At 41.2% G+C, this 21476-nt stretch overlaps 1 protein-coding gene across 2 annotated transcripts; it reads right to left on the bottom strand.

Moving 5' to 3' along the window:
- Window positions 1-9182: 9182 nt before the first annotated feature.
- On the bottom strand, window positions 9183-19191 carry LOC125104601 (transmembrane protein 202-like). 2 transcript variants are annotated; one of them, XM_047737170.1, is made up of 5 exons: window positions 19094-19191; window positions 18619-18874; window positions 10454-10603; window positions 9984-10115; window positions 9183-9523 (listed from the first exon to the last, which is right to left on the bottom strand). In XM_047737170.1, exons 1-5 carry the CDS (start codon window positions 19172-19174, stop codon window positions 9321-9323), a joined length of 822 nt encoding a protein of 273 aa, XP_047593126.1. In that variant the 5' UTR covers window positions 19175-19191; the 3' UTR covers window positions 9183-9320. The 2 variants fall into 2 exon arrangements, with proteins under 2 accessions (XP_047593126.1, XP_047593127.1); XM_047737171.1 differs by lacking the exon at window positions 9984-10115.
- Between the last annotated feature and the right edge of the window lie 2285 nt (window positions 19192-21476).

The following is a 21476-nucleotide window of genomic DNA, read 5'->3' on the forward strand; positions in this document are numbered from 1 at the left end:
CACTGGTTTCAGGTGTCCAATATAATGACTAAACACTTCCACACATTGCCTGGTGCTCATTACAAGTGCACTCTTTAATCCCCGTCACCCATTTCACCCACCCACCACCCCCCGCTGCTAACCATCAGTTTGTTCTCCGAAGTAGTTATGGGTCTATTTCTTGGTTTGCCTCTCTCTCTTTTTCCCCCTTTGCTCATTTGTTTTGTTTCTTAAATTCCACATATGAGTGAAATCATGTGGTATTTGTCTTTCTCTGACTCATTTCACTTAGCATTATACTGTCTAGCTCCATCCATGTCATTGCAAATGGCAGGATTTCATTCCTTTTTATTGACACATAATATCCCATTGTATATATGTATATACCACATCTTTTTTATCCATTCATCAGTCAATGGGCACTTGGGCTGTTTTCATAATTTGGCTATTATAGATAATGCTACTATAAACATTGGGGCGCATCAAAGGGTTGAATTAGTATTTCTGTATCCTTTGGGTAAATAGCTACAGTACAATTGCTGGATCATAGGGTAGTTCCATTTTTAACTTTTTGAGGAAACTCCATACTGTTTTCCACAGTGGTTACACCAATTTGCATTACCACCAACAGTGCAAGAGTGTTCCCCTTGCTCTACATCATTCTCTCCAACACCTGTGGTTTCTTGTGTTGATTTTAGCCATTCTGACAGGTGTGAGGTGATATCTCATTGCAGTTTTGATTTGCATTTAACTGATGATCGGTGATGTTGAGCATGTTCATGTGTCTATTGGCCATCTGTACATCTTCTTCAGCAAAATGTCTGTTCATGTCTTCGACCCATTTCTAAATTGGATTATTCATTTTTGGGGTGTTGAATTTTCCAAGTTTCTTGCATATTTTGGATACTAACCATTTATCAGATATGGCATTTGCAAATAGCTTCTCACACTCTCTAAGTTGCCTTTTAGCATTGTCGATTGTCTCCTGCACTGTGCAGAAGGCTTCTATCTTGATGAAGTCCCAGTAGTTTATTTTTGCTCTTGTTTCCCTTGCTTAGGAGACATATCTAGAAAGACGTTGCCATGGCCATTGTCAAAGAAGTTACTACCTGTGTCCTTTTCTAGGATTTTTATGGTTTTCTGTCTCACATTTAGGTCTTTAGTCCACTTTGAAGGTTTTTTTTTTTTAAGATTTATTTACTTTTATTTTAGAGAGAGTGGGAGAGGGGCAGGAGAAGAGGGAGAGAGAGAATCTCAAGCAGACTCCCCACTGAGCACAGATCCTGACATGGGGCTTGATCTCACAACCCTGAGGTCATGACCTGAGCCGAAATCAAGAGTTAGATGCTTATCTAAATGAGCCATTCATGCCCTTTTTAATACATTTTGAATTTATTTTTGTATGTGGTGTAAGAAAGTGGTCCAGTTTCATTGTTTTGCATGCTGCTGTCCAATTTTCTCAACACCATTTGTTGAGGAGACTGTCTTTTTCTCATTGACTATTTCTTCCTGCTTTGTCAAAGACCATGCAGTTATGGATTCATTTTTCAAGTTTCTATTCTGTTCCATTGGTCTATGTGTCTATTTTTGTGCAAATATCATACTGCTTTGATTACTATAGCTTTGTAATATAACTTGAAGTCTGGAATTGTGATGCCTCCAGCTTTTCTTTTTTTCTTTTTTTCAAAGATTTTATTTATTTATTTGTCAGAGAGAGAGAGAGAGAGCACAAGCAGGGGTAGAGGCAGGCAGAGGGAGGAGCAGGCTTCCCACTGAACAGGGAGCCCAATGTGGGACTTGATCCCAGGGCCATGGGATCGTGACCTGAGCTGAAGGAAGATACTTAACCGACTGAGCCATCCCCAGGTCCCAAGCAAATCTTTGGCTTTTTCACAATTGCTTTTGCTATTTGGGGTCTTTGGTAGTTCCACACAAGTTTTAGGATTGTTCTAGTTCTGTGAAAAATGCTGTTGGTATTTTGATAAGGATTTCATTAAATATGTAGATTTTTTGTATAGCACAGACATTTTAAAAATATTTTTTCTTCTAATCCATGAGCATGGAATATCTTTCCATTTCTTCATGTCATCTTCAATTTCTTTCATCAGTGTTTTATAGTACAGGTCTTTTACCTCTTTGGTTATGTTTATTCCTAGATATCTATTGTTTTTGGTGCAGTTGTAAGTGGGATCAATTCCTTAATTTCTCCTTCTGCTGCTTCATTATTGGTGTATAGAAATGCAACAGATTTCTGTATGTTCATTTTGCATCCTGCAACTTTACTGAATTCGTGTATCAGTGTAGCAATTTTTTGGTTGCGTCTTTTGGGTTTTCTGTATATAGTATCACATCATCTGCAAATAGTGAAAGTTTTACTTCTTTGCTGATTTGGATACATTTTATTTCTTTTCATCGTCTGACTGCTGAGGCTAGGACTTACAGTACTGTATTAAGTAACAGTGGTGGAAGTGGACGTCCTTGTTTTGTTACTGATCTTAGGGAAAAACTCTCAGTTTTTCCCTATTTAGGATGATATTAACTGTGGGTTTCTCATATATGGCCTTTATTATGTTATGTTATATTATGTTATATATGTTATTTGTTTCCTCTAAATCTACTTTGTTGAGGGCTTTTCATCATGAATGGATGTTGTACTTTGTTGAATGCTTTTTCTGCATCTATTGAAATGATCATAAGGTTCTTATCCATTCTTTTATTTATGTGGTGTGTCCTGTTGATTGATTTGTGAATACTGAACCACCTTGCAATCCAGGAATAAATCCCCTTAAAACCCCACTTGGATCAATGGGCAGATCATCTAAAATCAACAAGAAAACAAGGGCTTTGAATGACACACTGGACTAGATGGACTTCACAGATATATTCAGAGCATTTCATCCTAAAACAGCAGAATACACATTCTTTTCAAGGGCACATGGAATATTCTCCAGAACAGATCACCTATTATGTCACAAAACAGGCCTCAACAAATACAGAAAGATTGAGATCATACCATGCACCTTTTCTGACTACAACGCTATAACTAGAAATCAACCACAAGAAAAGATCTGGAAAGACCACAGATACATGGAGGTTAAACAGCATGCTACTAAACTGAATGGATCAACCAGGAAATCAAAGAAGAAAGTAAAAAACAAAAAACAAACAGACAAACAAAACACATGGAAACAAATGAAAATGAAATCACAACAGCTCAAAACCTTTGGGATGCAGCCAAAGCAGTCCTGGGACGGAAGTATATAGCAATACTGGCCTATCTCAAGAAGCAAGAAAAAACCTCAAATACACAAACTAACCTCACAACTAAAGGAGCTAGAAAAAGAACAACAAATGAAGACTAAAGCCAGCAGAAGGAAGGACATAATAATAAAGATTAGAGTAGAAATAAATTATATAGAAACTAAAAGAACAATAGAACAGATCAATAAAACCAGGAGCTAGGTCTTTGAAAAAATTAGTAATATTGATAAACCTCTAGTCAGACTTATCAGAAAGAAAAGGGACCCAAATAAATAAAATCAGGAAGTGAGAAAGGAGAAATAACAACCAACACAAAAGAAACAGAAGTTTTAAACAATAAGATATGTTTGAGTAATATATATTTAATATTAGGGACGCCTGGGTGGGTTAAAGTGGGCTAAAGCCTCTGCCTTCGACTTGGGTCATGATCCCAGGGTCCTGGGATCGAGCCTTGAATCGGGCTCCCTGCTCAGTGGGGAGCCTGCTTCCTCCTCTCTCTCTCTGCCTGCCTCTCTGCCTACTTGTGATCTCTGTCTGTCAGATAAATAAATAAAATCTTAAAAAAATATTTAATGTTTTGTATATATATACAAAATATATTACCATTCCTGAAATTATTTATTTATGCTTTTTCTTTTTTCTCTTAATTAAATTGGCTGGTAGTTTTTCTTTCATTTTATTGTTTTCCAAAGAATTAGGTATTAGGTTGTTAGAGCCTAAAAACCTTTTCATATTTTACTGTTTACTTTAAATTTTTTCTTTCTTCTCCTTTTGGTTTGTCTAGTTATTCAAGTTCATGAGTTGACTGTACTCATATTTTAAACGATTTTTAAAAAGATTTTATTTACTTATTTGACACACAGAGAGAGAGAGATCACAAGTAGGCAGACAGACAGACAAAGAAAGAGGGGAAAGCAGGCTCCCTGCCGAGCAGAGAGACCAACATGGGGCTCGATCCCGGGACCCCGAGACCACGACCTGAGCCTAAGGCAGAGGCTCAACCCACTGAACCACCCAGGCGCCCCTTAAACTATTTTTAATGCTTATTTTGTTTTAAATAAATGCACCTGTGGGCTTTTATGGTAGCAATTCTTTTATTGTTCTCCTAGATATTTTGTCATTTCCATTGTGATTTCCTCTTTACTCATGTTTTTTTTTTTTTTTAAAGATTTTATTTATTTGACAGAGATCACAAGTAGGCAGAGAGGCAGGCAGAGAGAGAGTGGGAAGCAGGCTCCCTGCTGAGCAGGGAGCCCGATTCGAGGCTTGATCCCAGAACCCTGAGATCGTGACCTGAGCCGAAGGCAGAGGCTTTAACCCACTGAGCCATCCAGGCGCCCTACACAAGATTTTTTTAGGGAGCATTTTTAGATAAAACACAGAGAATATTTTTTTAAATTATTATTTTTATTGAATTCTAACTTAATGTCATTGTGGTCAGGTAACACAGACTGATTAATAGCCTTTTAAAATTGTTGAAACTTGGGGCACCTGGGTGATTCAGTCAAGTAAGGACCTGCTTTTAGCTCAGGCTCAGGTCGTGATCCCAGGGACCTGGGATAGAGCTCCCAGCAGGGACCCTGTTTCTCCCTTTCCCTCCGCCTGTTGCCCTGCCTACTTGCTCTCTCTCTGTCGAATAAATAAAATCTTTAAAAAAAAAAAAAAAGAAAAAGAAAAAGAAACTTACCTTAAAAATATTGTTGAAATTTTCAGACATATTATTTGATGAAATATTCTAGATATATCGGAAAATAAAAAGTTTCTTTGTTGAGTATACTATCAAGGGTTTTATTTATTAGATTTTTTATTTTAACAACTACTATATTTTTCATTTCTATGATTTCTACTGGGTTCTTTCTCATTTGAAACTGTTCTTCTTTTTTTTTTTTTTAAGATTTTATTTATTTATTTCACAGAGATCACAAGTAGGCAGAGAGGCAGGCAGAAGTGTGTGGGGGAAGCAGACTCCTCGATGAGCAGAGAGCCCAATGCAGGACTCAATCCCAGGACCTCAGGATCATGACCTGAGCTGAAGGTAGAGGCTTAACCCACTGAGCCACCCAGGCACCCTGAAACTGTTCTTGATTTATTTCCATATATTTTTGTTTCATAGTTTGGAGTCTTTTTTTTTGTAATCTATGATTCTGTCATATATTTCTTTACATATCCTAAGAACACTTAAAGCCTCTATCATATGCTATACTGCAAATTAATCTGAAGTGAATTAATATTTTGATTGTTGACTTTAAATTTTTTTCTTAACATTTCTTTACATGTTTGGAATTCCTATTTGCAAGCACACAAATTTTTTTGTTGCCTTTTTTCTTTCTTTTTTTTCTCTCCCTTTATGCTCATTCAATTTAATGGTTTTGGGGTTTCCTTACTTTAGCCAAATGCCCCAGTCCAGAATTAGTTCTCACAATATGGTATTTCAGATTTCCTGATCTTCTATATTGTCAGGGAATATCACACATCTGGTTATGAAACAATGGGTTTCTTGGTTAAGCAAGGTTGTATTTGTGTCCTTTTACCTCTTCAAGGATGTGGTTCCAAGTAAGCTACAGCCCCAGTCAGGGCTTGGTGGCTTTCCATAAGTCCCAAGTTTGAGCTAGAATGGTAAACTTACCTCTAGTCCATGTCTTGAGATGTATTTTAACTCTTTTCACTCTACAGGAGCTATATTCCTGTTCACTTCTGCTAGCTTTAGGACTTAGAGCCCATTAAATCCAAGGCTTAAGTCAAATCACAGCCTTGTGTTTGGGTTATTTTTCTGGTTTGTGAAAATGCTTGTCTTGTTTTAACCTGGCTATACTTCTCAATCTTGTATCTCTCTCCCTCCTTTCTCCTCCCACCTCCTGCCTCCCTCTCCCACGCCTTCTCCCTCTCCCTCCACTTTATCTATCATGCAATGTGTTTCTAGTAGAGGGAAGATATCAGAAGGGTGATTTACTGAGCTATCTTATTGGAAACTCACCTAAGCTTTTAAAGGAATTCTCTACAAGCAAAGAGAGAAAGAAGAAAATAGAGCATTCAGCTTCTAAAGGAGCAATGAAAGGTTGTCTCTTTCTTATAAGATAATGATCTTGCAAAGTAGAAAGCTTAGTTATAATTACTACCCATTCTCTGCTAAAAGTCACAGCCTTTATGGTTACTTTCTCCTCTTCCTCCTGCTCCTCCTCCTCCTTCTTCTTCTTCCTCTTCTTTTTATTTTTTAAAGAGAGGTTTCTTCCTTCCTTCCTTCCTTCCTAAAGAATATTTATTTATTTATTTGAAAGAGGGAGAGAGAGAGAGCACAAGCAAGGGGAGCAGCAGGCAGAGGGAGAGAGAGAAGGAGGTTCCCCGAGGAGCAGGAGACTGACACAGGGCTTACTCCCAGGACCCCAGGATCATGACCAGAGCTGAAAGCAGTCGCTTAACCAACTGAGCCACCCAGGTGCCCCTATGCTTATTTTCTTATAATCTAGCATCTTCCACTCTCAGACCTACTTCCTTCTTCTCATCCCACTTAAGACTTCCATCTTCTAAAGAGTCATGAACACTTAGCTCTCTTGTCAGTTTAGTCCTACAAGTAAAGTATTCAAACTGAATTATAAATAAAGCTTGTGACCTTAATAAACTCTTCATCAGTCAATGTGTGGGGTATACTTAGTGAATGAGGGGTGTGGGAGGAAGGGGAGCTGGGCTTCGATAGATATATGTTCTTGCAAAGGCTCTGGAATTGCCTGAGGAGCCTCTGAAATGAGGCCCCTTGAAGTAAGGAGGCACAGGTCATTTTGCTAGAACTACATTTTGCATGTAGGCACAGGAGCCAACATGGAGAAAGAGTTTTCTAAGACAGGGTCAAAGTGCAGTGCCAGTATATATGTGTTTGCATGTGTGTCTCTAAGGGGGGTGCACACATGCATGTGCTGCTAAACTCTTATCCTTAGGAATAAAAGCTAAAATATTAATCTAGGGTTCCTGGGTGGCTCAGTCGGTTAAGTGTCTGCCTTTGGCTCAGGTCATGATCCCAGGGTCCTAGGATTGAGTACCGCATTGGGCTCCCCACTCAGTGGGGAGCCTGCCCCTCCCCACCATGCTCTCTCTCTCTCTCAAGTAAATATCTAAATAAAATATTTTTAAAAAGATTTTATTTATTTATTTGACAGACGGAGATCACAAGTAGGCAGAGAGGCAGGCAGAGAGAGAGGAAGAAGCAGGCTCCCCACCAAGCAGAGAGCCTGATGTGGGGCTTGATCCCAGGACCCTGGGATCATGACCTGAGCCGAAGGCAGAGGCTTTAACCCACTGAGCCACCCAGGCGCCCCTCTAAATAAAATCTTTAAAAAAAATTTAATTTAATGGGCTTTCAGTTACCATGTGGAAATGTTTGTGTATTCCTGATCAGGGACCAGGATTATAAAAACTACATCAATTGTAAGAACCACTCAAGTAAAATTCTCTTTAAAAAACAAACAAACAAAAAAGGAACTACATAATTGCTCCATGTCTGTTATGTTTGTTTTCTACAAAGGTTACCAATAAATCTCTAAATTAAACCAAAAGGACCCAAAAGCTTATCTTTAAGAGCGGCAAGGGGTGAAACTGGTCGTTTTAGTCCATTCCATTGCCAGATTTGGGGAGGAGAAGTATGGAACCTGAACCAGTAGAGTCATAATAGTAGCTTCTAAAGGAATAAAAGACAAAATGAATGTCAGAGAATGGATAAGGAAGATGTGGTCCATATACACTATGGAGTATTATCCCTCCATCAGAAAGGATGAATACCCAACTTTTGTAGCAACATGGACGGGACTGGAAGAGATTATGCTGAGTGAAATAAGTCAAGCAGAGAGAGTCAATTATCATATGGTTTCACTTATTTGTGGAGCATAACAAATAGCATGGAGGACAAGGGGAGTTAGAGAGGAGAAGGGAGTTGAGGGAAATTGGAAGGGGAGGTGAACCATGAGAGACTATGGGCTCTGAAAAACAATCTGAGGATTTTGAAGGGGCGGGAGGTGGGAAGTTGGGGGAACCAGGTGGTGGGTATTGGAGAGGGCACGGATTGCATGGAGCACTGGGTGTGGTGCAAAAACAATGAATACTGTTATGCTGAAAAGAAATTAAAAGAATTTTAAAAAAATGAATGTCAGAGACTTTCTGCATGGAATCTGGTTTGGGGTTGAAAAGGATCTTTAACCATCCAAAGACTTACGCGGTGGCCTGAAATTATCGGCAGTCCCCCTCACTTAGTTTTACTGGGTATATAAAACATGGAAAAAAATCTTTCAACTTGGTTCACATATATACGTAGGCTGAAGAGAGTCCTTCAGCATCATCTGGTTCATTAAAATAAAATTGATGCCCAAGGAATCAGAAGAGTCACAGGCCTACGAAGAATCTGATGGAGTCTGTGGCTTTCTTCACAGAAAAGTGCATACATAAATTCTGTGTAGAATTTCAGAGAGCTTGTGGGGGGCCTGGTTAAGACATTTCCCCACCTAGGGAGAAGCAGTGGGTTCATGTAATAAGACTGTAAGTGTTTCAAATTACCAATCCTCATAGGAAATGGATCTCACGGATTCCCCAGAACCCACCCCCTACCCAAGCACCCTTCAGCTTCTTTGGATGGTAGGTATTATCTCCACTGGTATTCATTCCATTGTTTGCAATTCAGATTCAACAATATTAACTAAATGTCTTGCACCCTGAGTGTGCTCAAGGCCACACACAAAAAGAAAATTTCAAGTATAATTAGGTGGCATCTTTCTCCATGAATCATTCTGGTCTGTAAGATCCCTGATGCCCAAAGAGATCTCTGATCTACACACTGTATCCATTGCTAGTTTCTTTCCTTCATGACCCTAACCACTGTGTATTCTCTTAGAAATTTTTTCTTAAGTAAACTTTTATTATTTTCTTTATGACTATATTACATATTTTAGATCCAGTGCACACAAAACACATTTCAGCAGGTTTAATGCTTTTGCCTTCAGTAACATGGACATGATATTAGGAGAGTTTCCTAGAATCTGCACCATCATTTCCAGTTCAGCCTCTCCTCCGTTTTTAAGACAAGTAGTAGTTGGGTTTTCCTATCACCATGACAGTTCTGATTCTGGGGTTGTTTTCTCTTCCTCAATTGTAGATTCCTTATCAGACCTTAAACTTTCATCTTCATCAGGTACTACTGTAGTCACTGGGCCAACCCCCAGCCTTGACTGCTCTTTGGGAACTGCACTGACATTTCGATCAAGGGAAGGAAATCTGAAAGTTATGTAGTTGAGGAAGGAGATGATCCCTAAAGGAGAAGAATTTGAGGTGAGTTTCAAAGCAGAGATAGTCTATTGACTTTTAAAATTCTTACTCATGCTTTCCTCAGTTCTAAGAACCAACCCTCCTCTCCCTCAGCAGTTTCTTTATCCTCCTGTGCTCTCATTGCAATACAGTATTTCTTACATGGTAAAGACAAAGCTTGAACCTCCTGGATTCAATGATAGCTGATAGTTCCACAACTTTCTGTAAAGTCTCAGGCAAGTTGCTCAACCTGTGCATGCCTCAGTTAATGGTAGAACAGATTGCTAAATCTAGGTTTCCAGACTCCAAAATCCATGATTTCCTCACCATATCATGCTGCTTCTCCATGTATGAATGTTCTAAATAGGAACAGTCAGTGCTTCTATTTCTCCCAGACTCTACCTCCCTTTAAAGAAGGGACTTCCTCTTCTATCCTTCTTGCATTAGGCAGGGGAATGACTCACCAGAAAACGTGTATAAGAAGTCACTCCACCAATTAATATGATAGGCCCATAGGAAATCAGGCTCCAAGGCATCCTTAGCATGCCAGTGAACCTGTGCCAGAAATAGGACGAGGCAGAGGAGCAGGGAGAAGGCTAGGACCAGAAGAAAAGATGTCACAATGCATCAGTGTCTTTAGTCTGCCTTGACCATCACCCCCAACTCTCCTTCTGCTTCCAGATGCCATATGTATGGCAGAATTTAAATTTAGGGATTGACCAAGATGGGAAAGAGAAAGGAGCTTCTACCTCTCCCCTGGGCTAAGTCACCTTGAGGTGTGTTTTATACAGTAAAACAGGGCAGGTAACTGGCAACTGGATGTGATACTAAAGAAGAGGAAAGGGACAAGAAAAAGAGGAGGAAAGCCCCACCGGGAAACTTGGTTTGTTTGACAGTTTCACTCTGGTATTACCTTGCCAATCTAGGTCTGTACCTGCAATGAAGCTGAGCATGGAGACCTTCAGATCCAAGTTGGTGGTTAAGCCTCCTCTTCTGGGCAGGCAAGAGCTGATGAGCCAGGCAAGGGCAACGACTATGGAGAAGAGAGAGATGAGGAAGAAAGCCCTGGAAATTTGAAGGTAATCTGCCAAGAAGGAGGAGAAAGGGAAGGCTTGGTTAGTCCAGCAGGGGACCTCTCTTAAGAAAACCAGACAGAGGCTTAGAGAAGGGTGTGAGGACTAAGGAGGATGAAGCAGAGTTCGCCATGTGGCAACCAGGGTATAAGTAATGATTTTACTTCCCAGTTTTTCATTGATAATTGTAATTATTTACTGTGAAGGTAAAGCCTTTATTGTAAAACTGAAGATGATATACAAATAGTTCTGGTTGCATTAACCCATTTACTTAGATGTAAACTAGCTTTTTTTAAAAAAAAAGATTTTATTTACTTGTTTAACAGAGAGTGTAATCACAAGTAGGCAGAGAGTCAGGCAGAGAGAGAGGGGGAAGCAGGCTCCCCACTGAGCAGAGAGCCTGATGCGGGGCTCAATCCCAGGACCCCGAGATCATGACCTGAGCTGAAGGTGGAGGCTTAACCCACTAAACCATCCAGGCGCCCCTGTAAACTAGTTTCTAAAAGGTGTGATTCTAACATCACGACACAGATTAAAACATTTTCTTATTCCTAATTTTAATTCTAAAAGTAATACATGTTTAATATAGGCATTGGAAAGGCTAGAAAAGTACCAAGCAGCAGGAAGAAAAACAGCTACAATCCCACTACCAAGGGCTGCTACTATTAGCATTTTATATTATTTCTTTCCACTATTTTTCTATCCTCTGTACATAGTGGATATGATACTAAAAATCAAGTGATTTTTTTCCTTAAGATTCTATGGTAAGATTTCCCCCCATCACCTGTTGTAAACATCATTTTTAATTTTATTTAATTTATCATATTAACATGTTTCACTTAATGATTTAACCATTATTGGACTTGTAGATTGTTTCTTTTTTTTAAAGATTTTTATTTATTTATTTATTTGACAGACAGCAGAGAGGCAGGCAGAGAGAGAGGAGGAAGCAGGCTCCCCGCAGAGCAGAGAGCCTGATGCCGGGCTCGATCCCAGAACCCCGGGATCACGACCCGAGCCGAAGGCAGAGGCTTCAACCCACTGAGCCACCCAGGCGCCCCTTGTAGTTTGTTTCTATTTGTTTTTTCTCTTTTAAATATATCTTACTTGCATGTGCCTTGTTAGCCTATGACTACAAAGTGAAGTCCTATTTACTTAAACTCCCATACTGTAATGATTTCAAGCTTGAATTTACTGGATTGCAGGAATTTAACATCCTAAAAATATCTTCTATTTGCTTTTTTTTTTTTTTTCCTGAGAGTTCCTCAAGACCCTTCCTCGAGGTTGCTCAGGGAGAGGTCTGCTTAAAAGGTCTTTAGCTCCAAAGCCCTTACCCAAGCACCATAACACTTCTTCCCTCACCTCCTGGCTCAAGATCTCTGCTCTCTGCAGACTGGATGTTGGTAAGAGAGAAGAAGGGGCATGCCAAAAATTACTTTTTGCTACAACCTCCCTAATATGAAACAGATCCTTCCCTTGACTTCCACAGCAATTTTTTAAGATACATGCACCCCAGTATTTATAGCATTATCTACCAATAGCCAAATTATGGAAACAGCCCATGACCATTGATTGATGAATGGATAAAGAAGATGTGATCTAGATATATAGATATATACACACATCTATCTATATTGCGTGTACATATCTATATCTGTGTTTCTACATCCATCTATTGTGGACTATCAGTCAGCCATAAAAAAACAATGAAATCTTGCCATCTGCAATGACATGAATGAATCTAGAAAGTATAATGCTAAGTGAAATAAGTCAGAGAAAAGACAAATACCATATGATTTCACTCATATATAGAATGGAAGAAACAAAACAAATGAGCAAAGAGAAAAAAGAGAGAGAGGGGGTCAAACCAAGAAACAGACTCTTAACTCTAGAACACAAACTGATAGGTTACCAGAGGGGAGGTGGTTGGGGGTGGGGGATGGTGAAATAGGTGATGGGGACTAAGGAGGACACGTGTTGTGACAAGCGCTGGGTGCTGTAGGGAAGTGTTGAATCACCATATTGGACACCTGAAACTAATATAACACTGTGTGTTAACTATCTGTAATTTAAATTAAAAGCCTTTTTAAAAAGAAATAAAGGATAACACACAATTGCAAGTAAATAAAGCTCTTCTGAGATGCTACAGATCCTGCAATCTCTTCAATATCCTTTGGAGCGTGCCTCCTTGTCTAGCTTCTTTCCTGTCTCAGGGTAGCAGGGGCCAGCTCGTCTCTACCACTGAAAATTCTCTAAGCACCTCTATGCCTGAGAATCCTAGTTCAGCTTCCAACTAACCAAGAGAGAAGAAAATATATTAAAGCTTATCCCAGATTAAGATCTGCCTCTTAAGTCTCATTTTCTTCTCTAGAACTCACCCCTTACTAACATCATTGATAATAGTAAAGTCAATGAAGGGAAACCACATGCCTAACCACAGAGGTGAGTTGTTCTGTGGCCAAAACAAGTTAGCCACATTAAAACAAGATAACTCGGGGTGCCTGGGTGGGTCAGTCGTTTAAGCATCTGCCTTCAGCTCGGGTCATGATCTCAGGGTCCTGGCATTGAGCCCCGCATCAGGGTCCCTGCTTAGCGGAGAGCCTCCTTCTCCCTCACCTTCTGCCTGCTGCTCTGCCTACTTGTGTTCTCTATCTCTGGCAGATAAATAAATAAAATCTTTTTTTATTTTTTTTAAAGATTTTATTTATTTATTTGTCAGAGAGAGAGAGGGAGAGAGAGCGAGCACAGGCAGACAGAATGGCAGGCAGAGGCAGAGGGAGAAGCAGGCTCCCCGCCGAGCAAGGAGCCCGATGCGGGACTCGATCCCAGGACGCTGGGATCATGACCTGAGCCGAAGGCAGCTGCTTAACCAACTGAGCCACCCAGGCGTCCCTAAATAAATAAAATCTTAAAAAAAAAATGATAACCCAAGAGCAACGCATTTCCTGAAACCTGGGTCACACAGAATTAGCAAGATATGTAGCCAGTCAGAACCATCAGCCTGCTTTTAGCTGCATGAAGCCCAGTGTGATAGGCAGCGTTCCTGTTATTTAGCCCACAGTCCCCCACAGGACCTAGCAGCCCTTGCCTATAGCCCTGGCCCTTTGCCTGTAGTCCCCCGACCATAGCTAATTGGAAAAAGGAAGGAACTCTGACCTATGTTGGACTAATTTGATTCTTATGCTTGGAAATTTGGATTTGAGACTGATTGATGCTACTTTCCTCATATATAGTACTTTGTTTTCTTGAACCAAGAAGATAGATACATTGCCAATAATACAGAGATATCACTTTTTGGGCATTTGCATACTAGTAAACAGGAAAAACTGAGCTGTAGTGATAAAGCAAAGTATAAACAAAGATGAGCGTCAAAGCATCTCTAAAGAGACTGAGTGGTAGGCTTGATTTTTCTTCGTCTGAGATCCCAGTCTCTTCTGGAATCTCCTAAGGGACAACAAACTTCCTGCCCTTGGGAATCTATGAGATTCTTCTGAATCTTCATAAATAGGTTTACTTTTTAGCTTATGCTAGTTCAAGTGAAATACAACATAAAAGTGTACTAAATACCCAGTCCAAGTCCTGTCTAAGACATGTTACAGTCTAGTCTTTCTTCCACCAATGAGGGGAAAACTTGCCTTCATGTTCTTACAATCTTCTCTTAGATCCTCATCTCCTGAAACTACATAAACATGATCACTCACACCCCCAAAGGAACAACTGAAGATTTACATCATAGAATAGTCTCACTTCCCAAGGAAGCAAGTCAACTAGTTATAATCATACAAAACTAATTATCTGACCAAACTAAACACTTGGCTCCATTATATAAAATGGGTGCATTTGTTTAACTTCATAGTTTTTTTTTTCTTATTCACTGAGCAAAATAAAGGAAACATCCTAAAGCTGAGTTTGAACCTCCATCTCCTCTAAGACCAAAAGCCAGCAGCTTACTTGTCAAAGTTTCCAAGATCTTAGGACCTAAGTTATAAAAGGCCCTACTTTTCGGTAAGAAGCTTTGGTCCAGTGAAAGAGAAGTGTCCTAGATATAAGAAACACCCACCTACGTCATCTTTATCCAAACATTTCTGAAGATTTCCTTAGTCATATTCTTGGATGTGGACTTGGGTTGCGGAAAAAGCAAGGCAAACATCCCAGTTTACTGAAGGCAAAGAAGCTAACGCCTTGGGAAGAGAGGGGGTGTCAATTTCAATTTGGAGGGGAAGAGAGAGATCTGAATGTTTGAAAAGCTTGCTAAGATCCTCGGTAGGGTCCTCAGGGTCATCGCAGTCAGTGATTCTGTACTTCAGAGCACCATCAGGTAGGACATAAAAGCTACTGCAAGGAATACGACTCTACCAGAAAGAAGTAACGATTCTCAGCGAACTGAGAACACTCACCATTTGGCGTTTTGTAACTGGTGGGCAGGATCTCCTACTGTTATGAAAGTAAAACTTTGTCCTGGAGGTTCTGGAAGGTGAGAGGGGCAGGGCTATACATCACCTTGCTCTTGCTCTAACAAATAAGATTAGTTAACACTAGATGCTCTTTTCCTTTACAGGTGTTGACACTCTGGAAGGAATCAGTGGAGGAAGCCAAGATGACGTGAGAAGGAAGAAGCATAGGAGAGAAGCCAGCCATAGGAAAGGCCAAGCACCTGGTACTCCGCTGTACCAAAGAGATTTGGGGGTGGGATTCCTCTCACTGCATCCTAAGTCCTTCAGCAAAAATCAAAGCCAGGTTAGGGAGGTAGTGCTCCGAAAGGATCAGGCTCCTTTTAACATGAAGGAGCTAGACTGAGTGAGTGGAGGTGGGGTGTGGATATGGATTAAAAAAAAAGGTGCTGCTGAGGGATTGACCCACTTATTTAGCCAAATATAACCTCCACGCTGTTGACATCACACCTTCATTCCAACCACACAAAGGCGAGACAAAACCTCCCCAGACTCAAGGAAAAGAAGGTGGTTTGGGAATGGAAAAAGTCGTGGATGGGGACCAGCACCCTGGAGAGGAGGCTGTGAAACTGGCTGAGGATTCAGGTTTCCTGGTGACCCCACTGGAGTGCCTGAATCAAGCATCCCCACCCAGATTGGCTGTGTCTCACGTGCAGTGGTTCCCAGGGCCTGGCTCTGGAGGCCCCAGTGCTTTGACTAAAAGACCTACCCTGCTTCCCAACAGTCCTCCAGATGGTTCAAGTTATCCACCTCGCCAAAACATTCCTTTACGCTACGGTCTGATCTCACCTGTGCTATAGGAGAATTAAGAGAAGGGTCTGTTCTACACTTGAGACTTAGGAATAAAAGTGAAGAATGGTGTCTACTACTCCCCACCTCTTCCTCATTCTATTAGCAACAACTACAGCAGAGAAGCCATCAGTCATCTAGAACCAGGTCAAGTCAGAGCCAGAGCCACAGTGGCCTCATGGGAGTCCAGGACACAAGACCTTGAGCACACATATTCTTGAGAACACCTGAGAGAGTCCCCATGAAACTCTTAGAAATGACAGATTTACCATAGAAAAGGGGGCTAAATTCTCGCTGTCAGTAGATAAAAATTCAAAGTTCTCGAATTTGGATAATAATGTTTGGGGCAATGATAATATATTGTCACAGGTTGATGAGACCTGGACATACTCATTACATTTGGGGAATTCATTATGAGCTCTGTATTGCAGACTACTTACTTAGAATTGAGACTAGTGAACATTGGAAATAGGGTAGATACTTGACTTATAATTGTGTACTGAAAGGACTCAGTTGACCTTCTCTAAATCATTAACAGTTGGCCTCAGGTGAATTCCAGGCTGCAAGAAATAAACTATTTGCTATTGTGGCAAATTCCAAGATTTTTAAAAAAGATTTTATTTATTTGACAGAGAGAGAGAGAGAGAACAAACACATGCAGGGGGAGTGGCAGGTAGGGGTGCAGCAGGATCCCTGCTGAGCAAGGAGCCTGATGTGGGGCTCAACCCCAGGACCCTGGCATCATGACCTGAGCCAAAGGGCAGTTGCTTAACTGGCTGAGCCACCCACGTTCCCCCCAATTCCAAGATTCTGACTCATTAGACATTAAAATAATAATCTCAAGTCCTGAATTTTAGCCTGGGCACAATTACATACATATGATTGCAGCTCAATTTTTATGCCTATATCTTCTACTCCTTTTATGCCTTATCTTACACTCATGAATTCCTAGAATTTCTCTAGAAATGGAATTCACGAGTGTAAATCTCTGGATACACATAATCATATTGCTTTGGTTATACCCACTTATGGTCCCCAGTGTATGAGAGTGTCTAACATTGTGCATCATTTAAAAATCTCTGCTAGGGGCGCCTGGGTGGCTCAGTGGGTTAAGCCACTGCCTTCGGCTCAGGTCATGATCTCAGAGTCCTGGGATTGAGCCCCGCATCGGGCTCTCTGCTCAGCAGGGAGCCTGCTTCCTCGCCTCTCTGCCTGCTTATGATCTCTCTGTCAAATAAATAAATAAAATCTTTAAAAAAAAATCTCTGCTAATGTCATGTTTGAAAAATCCTATCTCATTGTTCATTTGATTTGCCTTTCTTTAATGATCAATTAAGGTTAAATGATTTTTCCTATGTTTATTAGACATTTTTAGTTTCTGTTCTGTGAACTGTTTATTAAGAATTTATTTATTGGGGGTATTCACCTTTTTATTAATAATATGTTTTTAAAAATATCAATGCCATTTATCCTTTTATCTTTCATATTTGTTGCAAATATTTTCCCTAGTTTTTCTTTGAAGCTGAAGAATGCAATTGAATTATATGCCTGCCTTTGATTTTAGTTTCATCTCAAGATCTTGCTCCTTAGCTCCACATAGCGTAGATGCTCTAGCTCAGGGTGGAGCCTAGGTGCAACCCCCAACCCCACCTCCAGCATCTGGGGCCCCTGCTTGTCTGACAAGGAGACATAAATGCTTCTTTCGTGCATGTTTTCTTTCACAATACCTGTTTCTCTGTGTAAATGTATTTTTTGAGGATGATGGGGAAACTGTTTAGTGTAGTTATGTCTTTCCTCTAAGTTTTGGTTCTGATTAAAAACTTATAGGGGTGCCTAGGTAGCTCAGTTGTTAAGCGTCTGCCTTCAGCTCAGGTCATGATCCCAGGGTCCTGGGATCGAGCCCCACATCGGGCTCTCTGCTCAGTGGGAAGTCTGCTTCTCCCTCTCTCACTCTCCCTGCCTGTGTTCCGTCTCTCTCTGTCAAATAAATAAATAAAATAAAATAAAAAACCTCATGCATATAGTATCTTCTGGCCCTATAAACTTACTTTTAAATGTTTTGTATTGCATTTTTAGATGTACCTAAATTCACATAAAATTTGACGTTAATAACTTATTCTAAATAGCTGGCATTTGTTATACCGCATATCTGACATGCATTTGTATTCCCTTCTACTGTTAGCAGAAGAACAAATTGACCTTAGAAGTTAAATCTGGGGCGCCTGGGTGGCTCAGTCAGTGAAGAATCTGCCTTTGCCTCAGGTCATTGATCTCAGGGTTCTAGGATCGAGCCCCACATGGGGCTCCATGCTCAGTGGTGAGTCTGCTTCTCCCTCGCCTCCTACTTGTGCTCTCTCTCTGTCACACTCTCTCTCTCAAATACATAAATAAAATCTTAAAGAAAAAAATTTTAAAAAGTTAAATCTGATGGAGGCTGAGACACTTCACTTTGTTTCCCAATTCTGATCAATTACTTGTATTTCTACAGCCACATTAGAATACTCACCACATTGCTTCGCAGTGACAGCTTATAAAGGCCCAGGGAGTTCTTCCCAGAGAGTAAAGAGAGTATCAGCTACTAAGCTGGGAGAGGAAGCAACCAGGAGTCAGAGGGAGAAAGGGTACACTGAGAACACCTAGGAAAAGCATGGCTACATTCACAATTCGCCTGAGACCGGTCTTGGACTCAAAGAGATGAGGGTAAAGAGATCTTGAAGGAAGAGAGACGAAGAGCCAACGTGGCTGAAAGCTCTGGGAATTGTGGGGCCTGGTTCGGTGGCACTCACAGGGTGGTTTGGGTGTGTCGCTCCAGCACAGTTCATGGCTGCATGAGATCCAGAGTCCTGCGTAGAGCTCAAGGCCATTCTTGATCACCAGGAATTGCACCCAGCTCAGTGGGGTTGAACAGATCAACATTAGGAGACCAAAACCACACAGGCTGCCACAGAACATTCGGATATAGATGTGTGTCTGATCCACATGCTGCTGCCGCCTCTGGGGTGGCATCGTGACATTCAGATGTTTGCTGACGGGGAGGGTAGGCTACAAAGATGAGGGAAATATTGCCTACCAAAAAGATCACCCTTGATCCCCAGGGTCTCCAACTCATCTTTCCCTTAAGGATCCCCATGTGGGTTTGATCTGTGGATGTCTCTCCCTACCCAGGGTGATCTTTTCTCTACCTTTAGGATACTCCGTCTAGGCCCTCCTTTAAGTAAGTCCTCTTCCTCCCATCTGACCTACAATTAGGTACCTCCTCACCCTTTGGTATTTCCGGTTCCCCTGAATTTTGGGAGCCTTAGGATTATGGAAGGTCAAGACTAAATTTTGCCTCTTCTCCATCTTGGCAGCCAGCTTGCTTTCTAACTGCCACGGAATTTGTCTCCGCACCTCCCACACGTGCCGGCAGATTCCATGTCTGTTTCATATTCTGGGTCTGATTGGATCAGGAACAAATCATCCCATGTTATTCAGGTGCCTGTGTATATGATAGTCCCCACCCTCCCTTTTCTGACCCCTTTTAGCTCCTTCATTAAATAAATCCATAAATATTCTGTTGGCAGTTACTGTGTGTCAGGATTTGTGTTAGGACCCGAACCAGAAAGATGAATGAGGCACAGCTTCCTAATAGCAAGTAAAGATGTTAACTCAGATGTCTTCAGGACTCAATAGCATGTGGTTAGAATTCAAGATTACCGGTAGCCTCGATGGCGTTCACACTCTTGCCCCTCTGCTAAGTGGAAGGCCACAGGTGTGTCTCCGTAGGTTCAGGAGCCAGTGGGTCAGCCATGGTTGGGCATGCATCATCCAGCCTTTTCTTCCTTTCTTGCTCCAGTTCCCATTCTTCAATGCCCTCTACTCATGAAGCCATTGAAGGGCGTTACACCCCTGCCTGCCACTGCCAGTGCTGACAGGGCCCACTGTGAAAATGCCAGTCTCCCCAGCGCAGGGGGCTACCCGCCAGCGTGCTGAAAGCTACCATTCACAATCCGGCTGCAGGGTTGGGCTCTGTGTGAAAGCAAGGAGAACGGCCTTTCCCTGCTTCCAGAGGAGCTCAAAGTCGTCTTTTCAAACAACTCTCTCAGCATTGGTCCTAACTCCTCCTCCCACAAGGGCTCAAAATTAGTCCAAGATGCTGAACAGACGCCATCCTGTTCCCCATCCCGGACATTTATTCAAATAAATGCCCAGCTGCATTGCCAGCTCTTGTTTTCCATGAACAGATAAATTCTGAGTCCTAAATTTGGGCTGAATCAGAATACTCTATCACACTTTTCTCCTAGCATGCCTTCTCGCCCGCCCCAACCTGTCGAAACCTATACTTTATGTCAGCTGTGGGGTACAACTGGCACTTAGCTTGCTTATGTCCATGCTTTAGCATGAAGTCCTCTTTCTCCAAAAGTGTCATTTGACTCTCTGATTCTGATTCCCGGTACTTAACCCAATGCCTGAAAAGAATAGTATTTAATGTTAAAGGAATGAATGAGCCATATATATATATATATATATATATATATATATATATATTTTATTTGAGAGAAGGAGAGAGGGAGATCACAAGCAGGGGAGAAGGATAGAAGGAGAAGCAGGCTCCCCCTGCTTGAGCAGGGGGAGCCTGATGTGGGACTCGATCCCAGGACCCTGGGATCATGACCTGGGCTGAAGGCAGATGCTTGACTGACTGAGCACCCCACAATATATTTTTATATAAAAGACAGAGGTTGGTACACAGGACAGCATGGTTAACATTGTCACAGGAAAATTAGGGAGGGTTTACTGGAAGAGGTATTAGCTAGATTTCAAAGGAATTTTTCAGGTAATTGAGGTGACGGGACATTTGAGGCGAGGAGAATAGTATGTCTCAAGGCAGGAAGTCATGGACAGCATGAGGTTCTCGGGGCACTAGAAGCAGTGGTTCTACTACGTACAAACTCCAAGGGGAGAGTTGAGGGTTGCAGATAGAGGCCAGAGCTAGATCATAAAAAGTCCAATTACATTGTGATGTTTCAATTAACGTAATATGCTAGCACTACTGGCTTGATTATAGGAAAGACTTTCCATCTGCAGCAAACTGGCTTGCACGGCATGAATATGAGATGCACACGCATGCCTAGGGAGCTAGACATAGGCATCGAATATGCAGGCCTGCATTTCAGTCCCCATTCTAGCACTTACTTAGTTCCAACACTCACTGGCTAGGTCCCTCGGGGCAATTTCCTTAACCTCACTGACCATCAGTTTCTTCTTCTCTAAAACCAGGTTAATAATCATTCCTGCCTCATAGAATTTTGTGTAGATTAAATGAGATAATATGCATAAAGCTCTTAGCACAGCGCCTTGATATGTGCTCAGTAAATACTATTATTTTTAATTTTTTTAGTATTCTCTACATCTTGCGGTCAAGAGTCACATGCTGCCCCAACTGACAGCCAGCCTCATTATTCTTTTTTAAATTGTCTTTCCAAGTTTGCTGGAGCATGACCTTGGAACAGGCCACCCTGAGACAGATGAAATACTAATGTTGATGGATAAAACATGTCACCCTAAACCAGAACATTACCGAAGAGAGGATATTAATGTAATGGGGGATAACAGGTCATTTTGTGACCAGTGTCTGATTGGTAAATGATACAATTCTCCAGCT

The sequence above is a fragment of the Lutra lutra genome, chromosome 7 (assembly GCF_902655055.1).
Source record: "Lutra lutra chromosome 7, mLutLut1.2, whole genome shotgun sequence".
Classification (NCBI taxonomy): Eukaryota; Metazoa; Chordata; class Mammalia; order Carnivora; family Mustelidae; genus Lutra; species Lutra lutra.

Excerpts from the sequence above, each read along its gene's own strand:
- LOC125104601 (XM_047737170.1), bottom strand. The coding sequence starts at position 19,174 with ATGGAGAAGAGGCAAAATTTAGTCTTGACCTTCCATAATCCTAAGGCT. Across the intron at positions 10,116-10,453 it reads CATGCTCAGCTTCATTGCAG|CCTTCTCCCTGCTCCTCTGC; the intron begins GTACAGACCTAG and ends TTCTGGTCCTAG. Across the intron at positions 9,524-9,983 it reads CTTCTTATACACGTTTTCTG|GGATCATCTCCTTCCTCAAC; the intron begins GTGAGTCATTCC and ends CTTCTCCTTTAG.